The sequence below is a fragment of the Colius striatus genome, chromosome 5 (assembly GCF_028858725.1).
Source record: "Colius striatus isolate bColStr4 chromosome 5, bColStr4.1.hap1, whole genome shotgun sequence".
Lineage (NCBI taxonomy): Eukaryota > Metazoa > Chordata > Aves > Coliiformes > Coliidae > Colius > Colius striatus.
Window position 1 is genome coordinate 48,110,044 of NC_084763.1, and position 17,480 is coordinate 48,127,523.

Below are 17,480 nucleotides of genomic sequence, written 5' to 3' on the forward strand. Positions count from 1 at the left end.
ATCCCCAGGTGCCAGCAGGGGTGGGAAGGATGGCTCAGAAGACACATACTCCCCCGTGAGGATTTCATGCCACGTATTCTCCATGGGGAGCAGAGACAAGTTCAGGGGATCTCAGCAGCTCCTTAGCCTCTCCAAAGGCTTCGTGAGAGATAGACCAGTGGGCAAAGACACAAGGGAAACTAAGAGAGGTGGGAATGACAGCCAGGGAGGGTGAGAAGGGAGAGGGTTCAGTAAGGTTCCCCAGAGAAGGGCACAAGGGCAGTGGGTCTGAGTGAACTTGCCACCTGGGGCTATCCCCACGGGAGGGTCCTCACAGCCCACTCCACACCAGTGCAGCCAGCAGCCCCTGGGATCGCAAGGGACGCTGGTGTCCCACTGGGGGACAGCGAGGACTCCGAGAGACACGCATGGGCTGCATACTCACACGAAACAAAAAGGAGCGGGGCGGCGGGGAAGGGGAGGGTTGCGGAGGGTGAGTCCCGGGAAGCAACGGGTCAGGATGCCTGCGGGCCATGGCGGAGGGAGCGGGCCGGGAGGCGGGCAGGGGTGCGTGAGTCTCCGTGTGAGGCCGGTGCGGTGGGGGCGGCCGGGCAGGGCAGGGCAGGGCAGGGCACGGCGGGAGCCCGGGGGGGCGGCGGGGCGCAGGTGAGTGCCTCCGGCCGGGTTGGCTCTACCTGCCGTGGCGGGGGAGGCCGCCTCTCGTCCCCCCTCTCTCCCCTCCGCGTAGCCCCGAGCCAGCCCCCCGCCTCGGCTGAATGTCAGGGCTCGGGCTTGCCGTGTGTGTTTGTCGGTTCTTCCGCGCCGCCGATGTCTTGGGGGGCTGAGGAGGAGGAGGAGAAGGAGGAGGGCGGGGAGGGGGAGGGGACTGGGGCTTGGGAGACGGCAGCTCCTCGGCCTCTCTTATTGCCGCTGAGTTGCGCTCCTCTTCCTCAGGCTGCGAGCAGGAGCCGCCCGGGTGCTTCTCCCTTCCCCGGCCGGCCGGGAGTCCCTGCAGCGGCAGCGCGCCGGCTCGCCTCCCGCCGGGGCAGGTGAGTGGGGCGCCGGGTACCGCCGCCCGGAGCTGGCGGCCCCGCAGGAGCCGCGGCTGCGAGAGAGCGGGACAGGCGAGGGAACGCAGTTTGCCAAACTCCGGTGCCCGACTGGTCCCCGCTGACGGCCGCTTTCCCTTCCTCTCTCCGCAGAGCACCCCCCGCCCCGTCTCCCGGAGCCCCCCCCCGGCAGAGCACTCCCGAGGTGCCAGCAGCCGCCCGGATTTTTGTCTGTCTTGTTTGTCTATTTGTTGGGGTTGGTTTTTTGTTTTGTTTTGTTTTGTTTTCCTTCGTTTTCATTTGGCTTTCTAGTCTGGGAATGGCAGGGGCAGCAGCGCCTGGAGAAGGAACAAGTGTGGGGAAAGGGAGAGGGAGCCGGAGCTAAATGACAGGATGCGGGCGACTTGAGGCACAGAAAGAAGCCAGCCTCCCTCTGCCCCCGGGACTGCCCTTGCCGACCGTGCTTTCTGCTCCCGACTCCGGCTGGAGGATTTAAGACCTCGGAAGTGTTGTGCGTGGAGGGCTTTTTTTTTGTTGTTGTTACTTTTTTTTTATTTTTTCCTCCTTTCCCTGCTGTCGGAAGGGAAAAATGGATTGGGGACTTCTCCTGCGCTGTGCAACCCTCACCTTCACCCTCGCCGGGGCTCTAAGAAGCGGTAAGTGTCACGGGGGAAGTCAGGTCTCAGCTCAGGCTGGCGGAGCGGGGCTGGAGGGGGGGCGGACGCTGGGGCCCGTCAGCCGATGGGGCCAGCATCCACTCGAGCCCGGCGGGGGGAACTTTCGGCCGGAGATGGGAGGTGGCACGATCCTCGCCCGAGGACTGCCCGCCCTGGCATTGCCTTCCGACTTTATTTTACGCTCTTTTAGGTTGTTGTATAAAGCAGGCTGCTCATTCTCGCTAGATCAGGACAGCCAATTATCTTAATAATGTTTCCTCCCATAGGCAATTAAATCTCGCCTTCGATATCTGAAAGATAATGAACACTTTAAAAGGAAGGCGTTCTCTTCGTCATCCCCCCTTTCTTTTTCCAAAACGTTAAGATTTCAGATTATCGTGCCTTTCGCTAGCTGTGTGTGTGTATACCTGCGGGTAGTCTTCAAAGAGAGAGCTCGCTAGACTGCCCCTTTCCCAAGTCTGCAGTTTACGTGCAACTTGCACAGTGCCAGAGAGAAGCTGAGCTTTTCTATGAAAGCTCAAGACTCCTTTCCAAGAGATAAATCCCGTAACGAATGACTGATGTAGCTAGTGTACTATCAGGCAGCCCTTGAAAACACAACTAATTAAAAGCAGCGTGCTCCTCCTTCCCTGAACAATGCCAGGGCACCGTGAATATTTCACTGCATGATGCATTTTTAAAGACAGTCTAATTGTGAGACTGCTTGACGTTTAGCTCTTGCACATGAAACAGCTCGTGCAAGTCTTCCTTTCCCGACAAATCCTGAGCAATTATTATTAACTAATTATCAAATATTTACTTTTTCCTGACTGGGTTTTCAATCAAAGTAATTAAAAGAAGAGAGCACCCTCCACTTATGCTGGTATATTGTTTTAATAAGAGACCGCAAGCAGAGTGTCATGGAAGAGAGAGTATTAAAATTGCGTGTTTTATGATAGAAGTTAATCTCTTTCCCAATATGAGGAGGCTGCTTAATTTAATCAGGGCAAGCTGTCTCCTGCAGTGCTGTGGCACAGGAGCAAAGGTTCTGGAGGTATATGCCAAGCCCAACTTGGGGATGCTCTGAGAGAGGCACGTTGCTCAGCCCCTGGCCCAGGTGAGGGGTGTGGGCAGCCACCTGCCTGGCTCCCACATTAACCAGGTGCCCCTAGTCCTCCATCCTATGAGAGGTGGGAAGGGGCCAACTCATGCTCCTGTTGATTGTTTCTCCCCATTGAAAGGAGAGTAGAGCAGGTTTCTGGGCAGAAGCCTCCACCGTGAGCAGTTAATGTGGTGGCCTTGCTAGAGTAACCAAGGCCATTAACCTCCTCTGTAACCTACCAGACCTACTAATGCCACCTTCACCTACATGCGGTACTAGTGTCTGCTAAATTAATTCATTAACCTTATTTAGAACTAATGGCCCAAAGTCATTAGAACCTGCTCTTCTTAATCAAGTGTGAGAGAGATTGCACAGAGCCAGGGAGTCTAGCAGACCGCATTATCTTATTACACTGTCACTTTCCCAGAAGTCGCAGATTAAGGAGCGCTGGTGGTACTGAGTCCACCTCAGCGTCCTCTAAAGTGACTCTGTCAAGTGACTAGAAGCAGCACTGCTTTATTTCAGGCATTTAACAGATGCCAGACTCTGCCATGTTGTTTGCAAGACTGGAGTGGGCTTAATGAGACAGGATCACTTTCCGAGTGTGCTTACACAGGGAGGAAAAAGCAAGATTCCCTGAGAGCCCCAGCCAGCGGATTAGCAAGATCACCAGTGACAGCTTTTGAGCTTTGAGCTGCAACGCCTTTTGTTCTGGTCAGAGGAAAACAGCCTGTTTTGCAAAGGCAAAGAGGAAATAAATAATAAGATAGTCTTTCCCAGCAATATGCTTAGCAATATCTGGGTTTTGCCTGCACAGCTGAGGATATATACCCTTCCCTCCCAATTTATTGAAAATAATTTCTATAAAGAGTGTAGCTTTATACATTTTTGATGTGTGCTTACTCATTCATTTCCATTTGACCTGTTTTTTCCTACAATAAAATCCCATACATTTATAAATTCATGCTGAGAGCAAGGAATACCATTTTGCTTTCACAGAGAACATATTAGCTACAGCACTGCAGCCTGTATGTACCATTATTGGCATGTAGTGATATATAGTCTTGCTTTGTAGTGTGGACATTCTTCCTGTCTGTAGTTCACTGTCATATTTTATTGCTCCAAATTAAACAATCATTGTGTGGAGAAAGTTTTTCCTCCCTGAAGGCCTATAGAAAAAGACCCATAGTAGTAGAAAAGTGGTAACACAAACCTGCACTGGACAGGGAAGTGACTCACAGTGTAGGCTAGATTCCTCATCCCTTTTAATTTTTCCTATAAACTTTAAAATGATGGCCAAAGGAGCAAGAAGCAGCATTCCACATTTCACAGTCACACTTGGTGATTCTGGAAACTTTTGCAACTCTTTTGCTATTAGAAATAAATCTTTGTTGTTGTTGGGGGAAGGAAGGGACAGAGGGAAGAGGAAAGGATGTTGTTCTGCTCCATTACTTTGATGCAGTCTCCAAGCATGAACAAACTTCCTTGAAGGAATAAATAGCGGGTGATTTCTGCTTCACTAAAACCACTTTGTTCTCTGCTACCCTGGGTTTGAAGAGCACAGATAGTTTCAACCTGCCTAGATTTATTGACTGATAAAACAAAGGCAGGGTCTGCTGTGAATGAGCTTGTATCCACCAAGACAATCTCAGTGGGCTGTGACACAGACCAGGCTTACCTCATAGCTGGGCAGGGGGTCAAATGGCATCCTTTTAGTTCTCCTCCCAGCTTTCCTCAAAACTTCATACTTCAGAAGATTATACTTTTTTTGGAGACAATTGAGTCTCAGACACCTTCTGAGACAACATTGATGCTGCTGTGGGGATGCAAAGTTTGGACTCTGTAAGGGGAGGGGATCTTTTTAAAAGGATGCTGCTTAGGAATGGGGTATCTTTTGCTGTATGCTGTGGGTCCAGCCGCTGGAATTAAGGATGGGCACGAAGTGGCAGACCTCTTCCCTTCGGTAAAATGTAGCAGAGATGCCTTTTTTAGCTAAAGGCATAAGGGTGCAGCGAAAGTTCGCTTGCGCGCCTCCCCCCGTCCCGTCCAGCATTCCCACGGCGCTCGGCCGGTTGTCTGCGGCCGGCTGAAACCGGGTGCTAGCCGCGGGGCGGGGGGGCGGACTGAGAAAAGCCCATCTGTTTGCTTCCCCTGCAGATAAGTGCGGCGACACCATCAAAATTGTAAGCCCCGGGTACCTGACGTCTCCCGGCTACCCCCAGTCCTACCACCCCAGCCAGAAGTGCGAGTGGCTGATCCAGGCGCCGGAGCCTTACCAGAGGATCATGATCAACTTCAACCCCCACTTCGACCTGGAGGACCGCGACTGCAAGTAAGTGCGGGCGCTGCCGGGCGCCACGGCGCCACCTGCCGGCCCGCCGCCGCCACCGCGCCGCGCCCGCGGATCTCCCGCCGCGCTATGCTCCGCGCCCGCGCCACCCCCGGCCCCTCTCATTGCCGGCGGGATGAGGACCGTGTTTCCGTAGCGTTCGGCGGAGCATCCTTCGGGCAGGGGAGGTTAAAAAGAGTTTTGCGACTTTTTGAGTTTTTGTAGTGTTTGGATTCCGTCTGCAAGTGAGTGGCGGTGGTGATGATGCACGTTGTGCGGGCGCGATCAGGGTGAGGCACCGTTGCATGTTTGTCGGCCTGCTTGCTTGTTTGAGTAAGTCTCTAGGAGTTTTAAAACATAGTTCCTTTCATTTTTGCATTCCCGCAGCTGTATCAGAAACAGGCAATTTACAAACCGCCAAATCCTCTTAACGCGGATTTGTCTGGCATTTACTCTCACCCCTTAAGGGGCAGTGGACTGCAGGACTGATAGTTATATTTCCCCCTTTCTGCTTTTGCTGCTGATTTATAGCCAACAGCTCTTCTTTTCCCTTCTCCTGCTCTACGGCAGTGCCCTGAGCAGAGGACAGGGGTGGCTGAGGCTCCCTTTGCCCCCCTGTGCTCACGTTCCCTTTCACCAGCTGTTTTCAAGAGCAAGAAGGGGAGTCACAGCCTTCCAGAACTGTTCTCCACTTTTCCCCACATCTGTAAACCATGTAGCTTGCACAAGGCAACACGTGGTCAGATCATTCTCCTTAACATGCCCTCTAAATTCAGGGTACTTGTTTAATGAAGAAACTGTTTTATTGATTCATTATTTTAAAATTTCTTGAATATCATGTTTTTTTCCAACTCCTTCTGGCAACTAGAAGAGAGAGTTATTTTTCATTGGTGCTACCAGTCAGGGTTTTCTCTGTGTGTCAGAAAGATTAAACTCAATAGCTATTGGTGTTTGGCATTGGATGGGAGTATTTGGGACTTTATAGGATGTGGTCCTGAAAAAACTTGAGAGCAACTGTACTCAAGCACTTAATTTTTACCATGCACGTCTTTGCTGCTATTATTTAATAAATTGATTACTTAGATGACAATTATTGATTTCCCTCAAGATGAAGTTCTTTAATGAGGCAGTGTGGTGCTTAGATGCCTTTTTGTTGTTTTTTATAAGCTCTTAGACATCAGCATTCCAGTACCATAGTGGAGTGATAATGCAGGAAAACCCTATGGTCATAAAACCAAACTGACTCTTCGTTAAAATGAGTTTTTACTGTGGTGTTGGAGCTGCAGCTCATATTCATGCCATATGTTCACACGCTGACTTCCCATTCTTTAATTTTTAATTTGTTGTACTTGGGCCGTGATTCAGTTCCCTGTGTCTTCATGCTACAGGTTTTGTTCTCACTCTGTGGGACAATGCTTTAAAATGTTTGTCTGCTTCTCTTTATCTCTTAGACAGAGATTAGGAAATTAAATCAAGCATATTTCAGTGTCAAATCCTTTTTGTTCCTTGCTAGAATACATGTTTTTCCAAGGCTGTAAAACCAACATAGTCTTTGACAGCAGTAAATTGGTGTAGAGCATGCAATTATTTGAAGAACAACTAATCTTTGTGGCATAGTGTTGATCAAAACAGTGCTAGACTGAGCTGAACTGGGTCCAGAGAAGGGATTGACTCCCTCCCTCCATTTCTCCCTTCACAATATTCATTGTCCATTCTCCCCACTTGCATTATTTCTTCCTCTGAACAGGGGCCTAGTGCAGTAATGACATGGTAGTGGGTGGAAGGAAGTCTCTAAATAGGGTCGTTTGCATTGTCTTTGCAGTGTGTGGTGGTGATGAGTTTACCATTATTTGGTCTATGCTGAAATGCTAATCTCTTAGGCTATGCTAAATTACTCAGCTGCTATTTCACTTATATTTAAAATTACTCTTTTTAACTTGAAAGGGACTGTATTTGTGCCAAAACACTTTGGACCAGAATAATAGAAAATTATTTCAGCAATAGGAATTTGTCAACAATCTCTATGGCTTGAAATTTCGGTTTCTACTGACAAAACTCACATTCCTTGTAGCAAATATTGGTTACAACAGGAGATTAATGCAATCAAATATGTCACAAGATTTTTTTGATTTTGCAGCTAAGTACATTTTGATGTCCTAATATACTTAGATTATTAGCAACTCAGCCTGCAATCTAGAAATGTGCAATTCATGTTACACTCTAGTTTATTGAAAGGTTTAGCACTGGAAATTAATAAGCACTTAAATATGAAATGCAGATAGAAAATGAGAGATGAGGGAATTCATGTCTGGAAACAAAAAATGCCCCATACAATTAGAGCAAACTAGAGGAGAAGATTAGCTTGCTGGCCTAGCTCCCAAAATCCTCTTTATAATACTGTTCATTGCATCTTAGACCTTAGCTAGCGTTGAAAACAACTTTAATAACAAGGACCTTCTGAGTCTGGGGAGGGAAACAATGTGACTTTGGAAAGGTTACCTTCTTGTTCTGTAGTGCCAACAAGAAAATCAAGAGACCTTATCTAACTTTGTTTTAATATTACTCTATATAGAAGACTAGAGGTATTGAAATGTAAAACTGGTGAAAGGTTGATTCTCTGAGGAGAATCAAAAGCAGCAAATCCAAGCATTAGCTGTACTGAAGCTGTTCCCAGTTAGTCTCTTTGGATGTTAAGGTTTGGAATTAATTTTAAAAATATGCCCTTGATTTACCTACTTATTATGCTATGCTTTAATGAATAAGTATTTCTCAAATGACTCCTAATAAAATTCATATATGTATGGCTTTTTGACGATCAGGGCCATTTCAGCCGTTTTAAATTTCAAGCAAACATGGTGAAAATTCCTGTTTCTCTGGAGGCATTCCAAAGGACTCAGCTTTCCCAGTTTTGAAGAATAAAGATACGCAAATAATTAAAAATATGTTCACACAAGCTAGGTTCATCTAATAAAAATCTTCTAGCCATAACTACTGAACGAGCATAATGGAAGCCCTGGGTTTCGACGGGAAGTATACAATCTTGTCAACCACAGATTGTTATCAAGGACATACATAATGAAAAAACACACAGTCTCTTTTAAACTTTTAACTTTAATGAGTGTTATGCCTCCTCTCCAGGAGGCCAAGAAACAGAAATTGTGGTTTTACTTTAAGAGAAAAGTAGTTTCTGCTTGCCATTTTGCCTTTTCTCAAGCAAGCCCCAGTAATAGCCGTGCATTTGTGGAGTCAGGAACATGGTTAACAGGAACAGAGGAGACAAAACATATGACTACATATTAGTTAAAACGCTCCAGTGTTTGTTGCATGGGGTGAATGCTTTTCAGCACTTAGTGCAGGCAGTACAAGTCTCGTGTTGCTAAAATATCCTACTGTGTAAATGTAGCCATCTTGAATCTAGTAAAACTTTATACCTCGATAATAAACAAGAATGTCACTGATACAGTACTTTCAATTTATGGAACTTTTCCGGTTTCCCAGCAATGCACACTATCAGCATGATAATTTATAATGGTTTGTGACAAATGTTGCTGAGCAAAGAGGTGTGTGGTTACATTCAGATCAAATGTCATTATCTAGGGAGCAATAAAAATTTCACAGACACTAGGTTAAAAACATTAAGAAAATGAATGTGAAGCTTCAGAAGAAAAAGGCTTAGGAAAGGTGGAGGGTTGGGTAGAGAAAGCCCAATAGTGGTTTCCTTACTGACAAATTATTGACTTTGTTGCCAGACTTGACTATATTGTTTTACAAGGTTTTCATAAGTATACCACACAGCACAATTGGTTTATTGGCCATCGTTTATAGAGGTGGAGAGTAAATATCATCTTTGCTTGACAATTATAGAGTGTGTACACAATGCTGTCAAATCACTTGGAGTGGAGAAAGTGCCCCTTTTGGAAACATTCGTGTTTTAGAAAGAGAGATATCATAGATAATTATTCTTTATATTGCATTTACTAGGGATTAGTTACACCGATGAGATTAAAGCTATAGAGAAACTGCAGTTAGTTAAAGAATACAGAGAAAAAAATACCTATGTTTGTTTATATAGAAGAAAAACTACTCCTCCAGATCCTTGTGTATGCTAAAGCATAGCCCTTCAGTGTGAAACTGTAACCCCACAGAAATCCTATAGACGTTAATAACGTTAGAAATTCATCCATCCATTTTATTTCTAAATAATGTCAATGGATTTATGCTATAAATCTGTAGGCATTACAAACTGAGACTGGTAAAATAAACAGGAGCAAGACAAGCCATGGCTCAGACTTTCTTCAGTTTCTTTAAAGTTTAAGTTTTCATTTACTTTTGTCTAATCTTATTCTTCTATGCAGCAAGCTCTGATTTGTTCTGACTTTGTGCCTCAAGTTTCTCTTGTGCAGAGGTGGTTTTTCAGCCCTTTGGATTAAGCCACTGGGAGTAAGAGGTTCCCCAATAGAATTGTGCTGCCACATCAGCGCAATGATGCAGATGTCCTAGGTGTCTCTCTAGAGAAGAACCACCTGTAAAGGACATTGTTTGGCTGCCTACCAAGCCTTTTTTATCAGTGGGGTCCTGTCAATGGCTGCACATGATAGCTGTTTTCTGACTGCCTAGAAATGAAGCTACAGCTTGGCTCTGGGCTTACCAGCCCTGAACTGCTCCCACAAACTGCACCAAGGACATCTCAGGTGTGATGGAAGATCTGAGCCCAGTGTAGCCCCATTATTGTTAAAAGCAATGGGAATTTTGCTCTCCAGTTCCACAGAACTGTCTCCTGTTGCTCTTTAAGGCTGTGAGGACGGGTGCAGCACAGGCCATATAGGACTGGTTTATGACTGTAGGGCTCATTTTGATGGCAAATGTCAGTCAGAGCTTCCTAATTCCCTCTTCCTCCACTGCTGTTGAGTGTGGCAGGATGTGAGCTGACTGCAGGCGACAATGCCAGATAAGGAGCAGAGCTAGCAAAGGAGCAGATTCAATCCAGCCTGTGACAGGCAGGGACCATATTTGCCCATGGTTTAGCAGAGAAGTCAAGGTCTCTGAGCTTTCAAGCAGAAATACAGTTTTAATGGTCTGGCACCAATCCCATGGGCAGTGGGCCCAATCCAAAAAGCACTGGGCTTTTAGCTTTTTTCCTCAGGACAAGGTACCCAAGCCAGGCAGGAATGTCACCTCCTCACCTGCTGAGGGCAGTTGGATGAATGTCCACACTCCTGTGTTTGCTTTTATTTGAATTAATTAAATTGCCCACCCCACACACTTTGAGCCACCCCACTACATACTTCACTGCAGGAAGCTGGCACGGGCCTGAATGTCTCTCTGTCAAAGCCAGGCTCCATACAGCCATGAGAAGGATGGGCCCAGCACCGACCCACTGGGAAGGCCATAGCTGGGTCAAAGGGGTGGCATCTCCATCCCCTTATCTCTCTCAAAAATCTCTCTTTCAAAAGATGTTTGGTTTCACTGAGAGACAATTTGGACGTACTAAAGAGATGAAGAGGACCATCTTTCATTCTGTTCCCAAAACAAGAAACAAGTATTTTTGGCATAGTTTAGGATGAGTCATTGCAGTGGATTTGAGGGATGTGTGATACCTCATGTTTCTGGGTGCACTTCCAGGGCATTGCTTTATATAAAGCACAAGAAAGGCTTTCTCATGGAGCATGATGCTAGACTCCAGGCAGCCCTGCTGGTGACCACTCCTATTTGATACCCTCTGGAACACTACAGTAAACTCTGCCAAGGATAAGAGTCAGCTCAGAGCCTGTGCAGTATCGGGGAAGCAAAAAACACTTGTTGCAGTAGACATGTTACCACACAGACATACATAACAGTAATTCTTTCTCTTAACTTGAAGGCTCTGAATCATAAAAGTATATACAAGTATATGTTTTTTTGCCACAGGATTCAGCATGTATTTGCACACAAGTATCAGATGCAAGTATCTAAAGATAATGCCTTTATTTTATTGTGCTTTGGAGGCTAAATAAGAGTTGAAAGATGTTGGAAATTATATTGTTTTTCTGATTACACAGCACGATAAACCAACTCTCTTGTTGTTTATCCAAGCAGTTGACTCTCTGTTGTCAAACTGTTTAACAATCCTTTCCTTTAGAGTACTGGTTTGGGTTTGAATTTTCACAGGAAAAGGTATTAGGGAAACTATGACCAAACTTCTAGAGAGTCTGTGCTGGCCTGCGTTCGGGGCTGAGGTGTTGGAACCAGAGCCTCGTCTTGCACTCTGTGTATGGGTGCATTACCTGGCACATCAGAGTCTTTACTTGAATCTCTGTACAGTAGAGCATTAAAATAGAAATAACAATCATATGCAGGTGTTTCTATTAATCCAAGACAGTTAAGTGAACACTGGGGAGAATTCTGTCTTGATGTTCCACTACCAGATATCCCTCAAACAGGAAGATGTTTGAGGGTCAAATATGGATTCTCATAAGCCTAATCCTTCATCCTTTCTGTGGACAGAGACAGACAGTTTCCTTTCTGAGTTGAAACCCAGAGTCATTGGTATTAGCCCCATGAAACATTTGATAGGTTCTCAGTCAACTCCACCCTGCTCTCCTCTTCATCCACCTCTCCTGTGCTAATGTAATTAAAACAAAAACCTATGTGTTGCTGAAAATTAGTTTCTTAATTATAGCTTATTGCAAGCTATAACATTGGATCATAATTTGATAATGATGATACAGAGATTTTTTTTTGTACAGCTGATGTAAAACTAAATTCAATTATTTTCTTCTGTAGTATTTCTAAATAATTAAATTATGTCTGAAAACAGGATATAAATGCACTAACATGTGTATGTCTAGACTTATATATCACACAGAAGTACTTGGATATAGACAAATGTGTTCCATGCACCTCTTCAAGACAGTGTATATATACACACATTTAAGCGTATAGTATAGATTTCTTAGTTTATGTAGAAGTTCCTAAAGTAAATCTACTAATTAAAGCACTAATACTCATCTTAAGGCTGATAATTGGATATAAAGAGAAAAAGAGACGGGATTAGTGTTCAGATCATGTTCCAAATGCCTCTTAATTGGGTGTTTGTAATCAATCCTGATTGCAAGAGGCAGTGGTTTGGCAGAATAAAGAATGAAAAAGGCTTAGCCCTGCTATTTTCCTGTTAGTTGACTTGGCCGTATCATTTAGGTCAGGATCCAGGGTCAAACAAGGTAATTTTGTCAGCTTTAGCGATACTCTTAAAACATAAAAATGTCTCCTAATGATATTTTTTTCAAGCTAAAAACCCTCTCAAGCTTGAGAGTTATTTTTATCCAGAATCTTAAAAAGTGTTTTCAAGTGAACCACAGAAAAGACTTTGTTCTCCTGGCCTCCATCCACCACTGACTTCTGAAATCAGGTCTGAGTTCAGTGTGGGTCTTTCATTGCATTGACCTTGGCACTTTTCTCACCAAGCCACAGTTTTCCATCACAAAACCACACAGCTTGGTATAATGATCATTTCTCTATCCCAAGTAACCAAACAATTTTTTAAACAGGGTGACAGATTTCCCTTTTGCACCGTGGGAAGCAAGCACCTGGCTATTTCCAAATAGAGTTTTAATGAACTTCCTGAAGGAGATTTGAGAGAAGTTTTAATAAGTCACCTGCCAACTTTTTGGGAGCATAGGTCATTTGCTTTTCTGTAGGAGTTCACAAAAATGTGAGAATAACCCCCTTCCCAAGTGCTAAACTTGCATGGAGGAAATTGATTTTCATGGGCAATATCAAAGGTTTTTAAAAACGTAACCTCAAAAATCAAATTTCTGATTGTTTCTCACACATAAGGTACTGTGAAACTCTGTGATCAACAAAGCTGGTTGTGAACTGTGTGAGCCTTATAATAACTCATTTGAACAGGAAAGGATTGTGCGTATTTAGACTCATCTTGCCTGTTAATAGCATTACAACTATTCTACGTAATGCTATAAAGTGAAGAATTTAGATGTCTCAAAAGGACCATTGAGAAAATATCTCCATATGTGGAAGAGACACCCATTTGACGTGGTGATTTCTTCCAGAAGAAACTATACACATCCCAGAAGCACGGCAACCAGCTGTTGTACAGGAGAAACTGGACAGTTGTCTGCTGCCTTCCACATGGATGTGGAGCTGCATTGGCCAAATGCTTCCCCAAAGTACAGATGAGCCAGGCCTCATACTGAATGAGAGCCTGGCTTAATCCCAGCATCTTGTGCTCCGTTACACGTTTGCACTGTGGGCTGGAGCACCCCAGTGCATGTGGAAGCACGCATTGCTCTCACAGCTCTACCCTGTGGCTTTCCATCTTGGCAAATAAGATAGAGATAGTAGGTTTTGGGTTTTTTTATACAACAATCCTCCTTAAATTGGAAGTTTATAACTTACAGACAAATAGAGAGGTTCACACCCCTGTGATTATTCTGCCTCTGAGAAATGCTCACTCACAGCCAAAGTTTTGCTCATCTTATTCACATAAACAGTCAATTAAAACAACAGACTCACTTGTGCAGGGCTAATAGCCAGGACATACATTTATGGCACTGCACAAACTCAATAGTTACTTCTTATAACAATGGATTTCAGATGCTTGCAGGGTAATTTACAATACAGTAGAAAATGCAACTTAATTCCTTTTTGTCCACTCAATTCATAAATCACCATAAATAAGCCATCATTCCTTCTCCGGAATCTTAGCTCATGAAGTGAAGGTTTGGGAAAAGTTTTAAGTACACGAGGAAGAACCAAAGTTCACTTTATTGCAGAATCTTGTGCCAATCTGTCATTAAGCCAGACAACTTCTACCAACTTTCCTCTGATATATTCATCTGTAACAAGGAAAGCAGATCAGCAATTTAGAAAAGCTTTAGATGATCACCATGCAGAAACATAGGCTACATTGCCTATTTCCATAGCGATCACTCCACTTTGCCAGAGACTTGTATCTCTCATGCTAAAAGCCCTTCTTAGAGGAAATCCTAGGCTGTCGTTCCATTTGAGTAGCTTTAGTTAAGTCTGCAAAAATATGCAAAGGTAGTGCTTAAATAAAAGCTCTTTTTTTTTTTCCTGTTTCACAGCCATCTCCGTAATCTGTTTTGGAGACAGAGGCATAAGATGTATTAACATGGCAGGCATATGTTCTGATTGCTGAGTGTTTTTTGACATTCCCACAAAACCCCTGAGATTTTGTGTCACAATTCTAGAAACTTTATCTATTTGTATATTCATATCTGGGCTTAAATTCAAAACTTCTTTACATGTGTTTACAGCAGACATCTCCTTTTATCTCAGATGACAAGCAGCTAAAGCACGTACCCATTTTAACCACTCTATATAGTCTAACATTCTAATGCATTTCAAAAGTTTTCTGTCGTGTTCCAATAGCACATACACTGTGTAATGTAGGTATATAAAATAGATACAAGACCACATTGAGCTGCCAAGCAAATGAGGACAGCTCTACTGATGCCTGTAGCGTTGCACCTGCTAATAGCTCAAACACAAAATACCATAAGCATATCGTATTATGTTCCGTACTGGTTTCCATTTTCATTTATCCTCCATGGCTATACTAGATGATAGCCTTCAAATAGTATAATAGTCTTCTTTATCTCATTTCTCTGACATCATTTTCAAGTTCCTTATTACTCTTGAACAGTGTAGCTAATAGTGCCCAAATTGCTTCTCATTCTTCCCATCATAGCATGTCATTATTCAAAAAAAGTGCTCTTGAGCCTTTCCCACACAGATATCTCTTCCCCAAATTAAACTTAAAACTTACTTCCAAGAGCCACTCTCACATTTTGTAGGCAATTCAGCTCCTTCTACTGACTATTCCATTTTTAATTTGCACATTTTTACGCTTCATAATTAACCATACCTATGTATTCCTTGAGAATTGAATCTTTGTCTTCTAAAGCCTTGTCTTCATACACTGGTTTTTGTACTGATTTAATTATTTCAATTAAAGCTTTGTTTGTGCATTGTTTAAACAATTCAGCACACAGATGAGGATACATGTATGCTGGTATAAAGATGTCTAGCATCAGCAGTTTGTAGCAGGGCCTGTACTGCTTTACCTATAATTGTTTCTAAACTAGTATAGCTAAAGTGGCTGTAAAAGGATGTATAGACCTACTTCTGTGGCACAAATGCTAGCAGAAGTTTTTGGATACAGTGTTAGCTAAATTTGTTAGCAAAAATTAATTAGTTCGCCTTACTGATTGCAAGTTGCAAATTGCATGTAGCTGTGTGTATATATATATATGTGTGTGTACATACTGGGGACCTTACTGATGTGTCCACTTTCTCCCAGATTTTACTCTTCAAACAAAGGCTTAAGCAAAGTATCCAAGCTAAGCAGTTCCTCTGCCTACTGTAACTTATGCTTTCCAGGAAGGTTTTTTTTGACCTCGCCTCACGAGGCAGCTAGATAAATTACTGCAGTGTGACCTTCAAGCACCTCGCTTACTCCATGGAAATTATCCATATGCACACTCTCACCTCGTGATATTCCATATGACATGCAAGGCAGTTTATCCCTTTTTTTAGTCATTCCTGCCCCCAACCCTGACGTTACAAAGTTAAAACATGCTCATAGGTGTAACCACAGCTCAGCTGATGCTCTGAAATCAAACTCTGAGTGCTCTGAAAATAAACATGTGATCACCAGATAACTGTTGTATGTCCCCATATGCTCAACATATAAAGGAAAATATATCCTTTCTTTATCCTGTATCCTTCCCTGTCACATCCCAGCTTCAACTCTTTCTCATCTGAAAGATACCAGATAATTTTAAGTAAAGTAAGTAAAGAAAGGAAGCTGTTTTTCATGGGCCGTACTCTTAATTTGTCCAAAGATCATTCTGCTGAAGTTAGTGCAGCCCCAGTGATTTATATCAGCAGTCAGGAGCTGACTCTACATTTCTGAAGTTCCCTAGAAATTCTCAGAAGAAAGGCCAGTATTGTAGCTGAAATGGCATTAACTCAGAGTGAAGTCAGTTAAAGTTTTGCCATTCAGCAAGATCAGACTTTATTGCTCATGCAGAATGGGTAGGATCTTCTCAAAAGTAGGTGGAATAAAGATGGAATAAAGACCAAAGACCTTCTGCCATGTGTACAAACTCCTCTTTTGACTAATAGCTTAAAGAAATACACAGGATTGGGTGCCAGGGCACTGAGGCTGCTAACTCTCTCATACTATTTGATCTTGGGCCAGTCAGTCGTCATCTTGGTACCTTAGTTTCCTTAGAGAGGATAATATTTCTCTGGTTTGCAAGTGTCTGAGGATGCACTTACTAGTATTTGTGAAGTCCTCAGAGGCTGCTGGATGGAAATGTAGTGCAGTGTAACAGTTATTTGCCATTGTTTGGTATTTGTTCATCTTCTACCTGCTAATTATTTCAATTTTTTAAACAATACACTGCTGTGTAAAATTACATGTGGCAGTCTTTTAACTTTCAGAGAGAAATGTTATCTAAACAAAAATAAAGAATAGGACTCATGTTCACAAGAGACACATTATCCATGATGAGAAGAATCTGTAACAGACACAGCACTAATGCAAAACTGAGCACCGAGCAGCATCCAAAAGCAGGCAATTTCAAATGTGTGCATATTGCCAGTACAAAACCAGGCCATTCTGCAAACTCAGTGTCCCCCAAGGAGTAGTGAACCTAGCAGCAGCAATGCTAATGGCTGTCTTCTCATGTGCAGTGAGGGAAAGCAGCACTTTAGAGCCACCTTGGGCAGCTGTTAAGTTATTCATTCTTAACTTACTTCTATAAAGCTATTATTGGGTGGAGGCAGATGACAGAGATTTTGGGCCTTGCTCTGTCTGCTACGGAGGGAACATTCCCCATCCTTGCACATAGAATTAAATTCTGCCTTCCTTTGAGTCAGTGGCAAAATTTCTCCCCGGTTTTCTGTTGTTAAAGTATAAATAATGCATAAGGTACTGTTCTAGGTCACCTACCTTGTTTCTTAGCCTCCTTTCAGAACATTTCAGGCTATTTTGTGGTTTTCTTGCTCTACTTAGTGCCTCATCCTTCCCTACTTTGGCTCCTTAGATGATGTGGAAGCTCACATTTTCCTGAGTAAAGCACAACAGTGTTGCAATATTGTCCACTCCAAGTTTGGGACATCATAAGTCAGGCTTCAAAAAATTGTGAAACTGTGTAAACATCCTTGTATCTCAATAATTACTGTTGGTTTGTTTTTCATTATTCATTCTGTATATTTTGGGGGATTTCCTCTGTAACAATAATAAGCAGAAAATTCCTCCACTTTAAGTGAGAAGTTTGGCAAAACCATGATATCAGCAGCTGATACTTTAAAACCTGCAACCAAATTTCAAGATA

The 17,480-nt window shown here is 43.5% G+C and overlaps 1 protein-coding gene across 5 annotated transcripts in view; it reads left to right on the forward strand.

Annotated features, from left to right (window-relative positions):
- Positions 1-897: 897 nt before the first annotated feature.
- Positions 898-17,480, forward strand: part of NRP1 (neuropilin 1) — a 115,276-nt gene continuing 98,693 nt past the window's right edge. For 4 of the 5 annotated variants that reach the window (XM_061996167.1, XM_061996168.1, XM_061996169.1 and 1 more), the window contains exons 1-3: positions 899-1,028; positions 1,182-1,684; positions 4,944-5,118. In XM_061996167.1, the coding sequence (XP_061852151.1) occupies positions 1,618-1,684; positions 4,944-5,118 (242 nt within the window). In that variant the 5' untranslated portion in view covers positions 899-1,028; positions 1,182-1,617. Of the gene's footprint in view, positions 1,029-1,181; positions 1,685-4,943; positions 5,119-17,480 lie in introns of all 5 variants that reach the window. The other variant, XM_061996171.1, reaches the window with a different exon arrangement.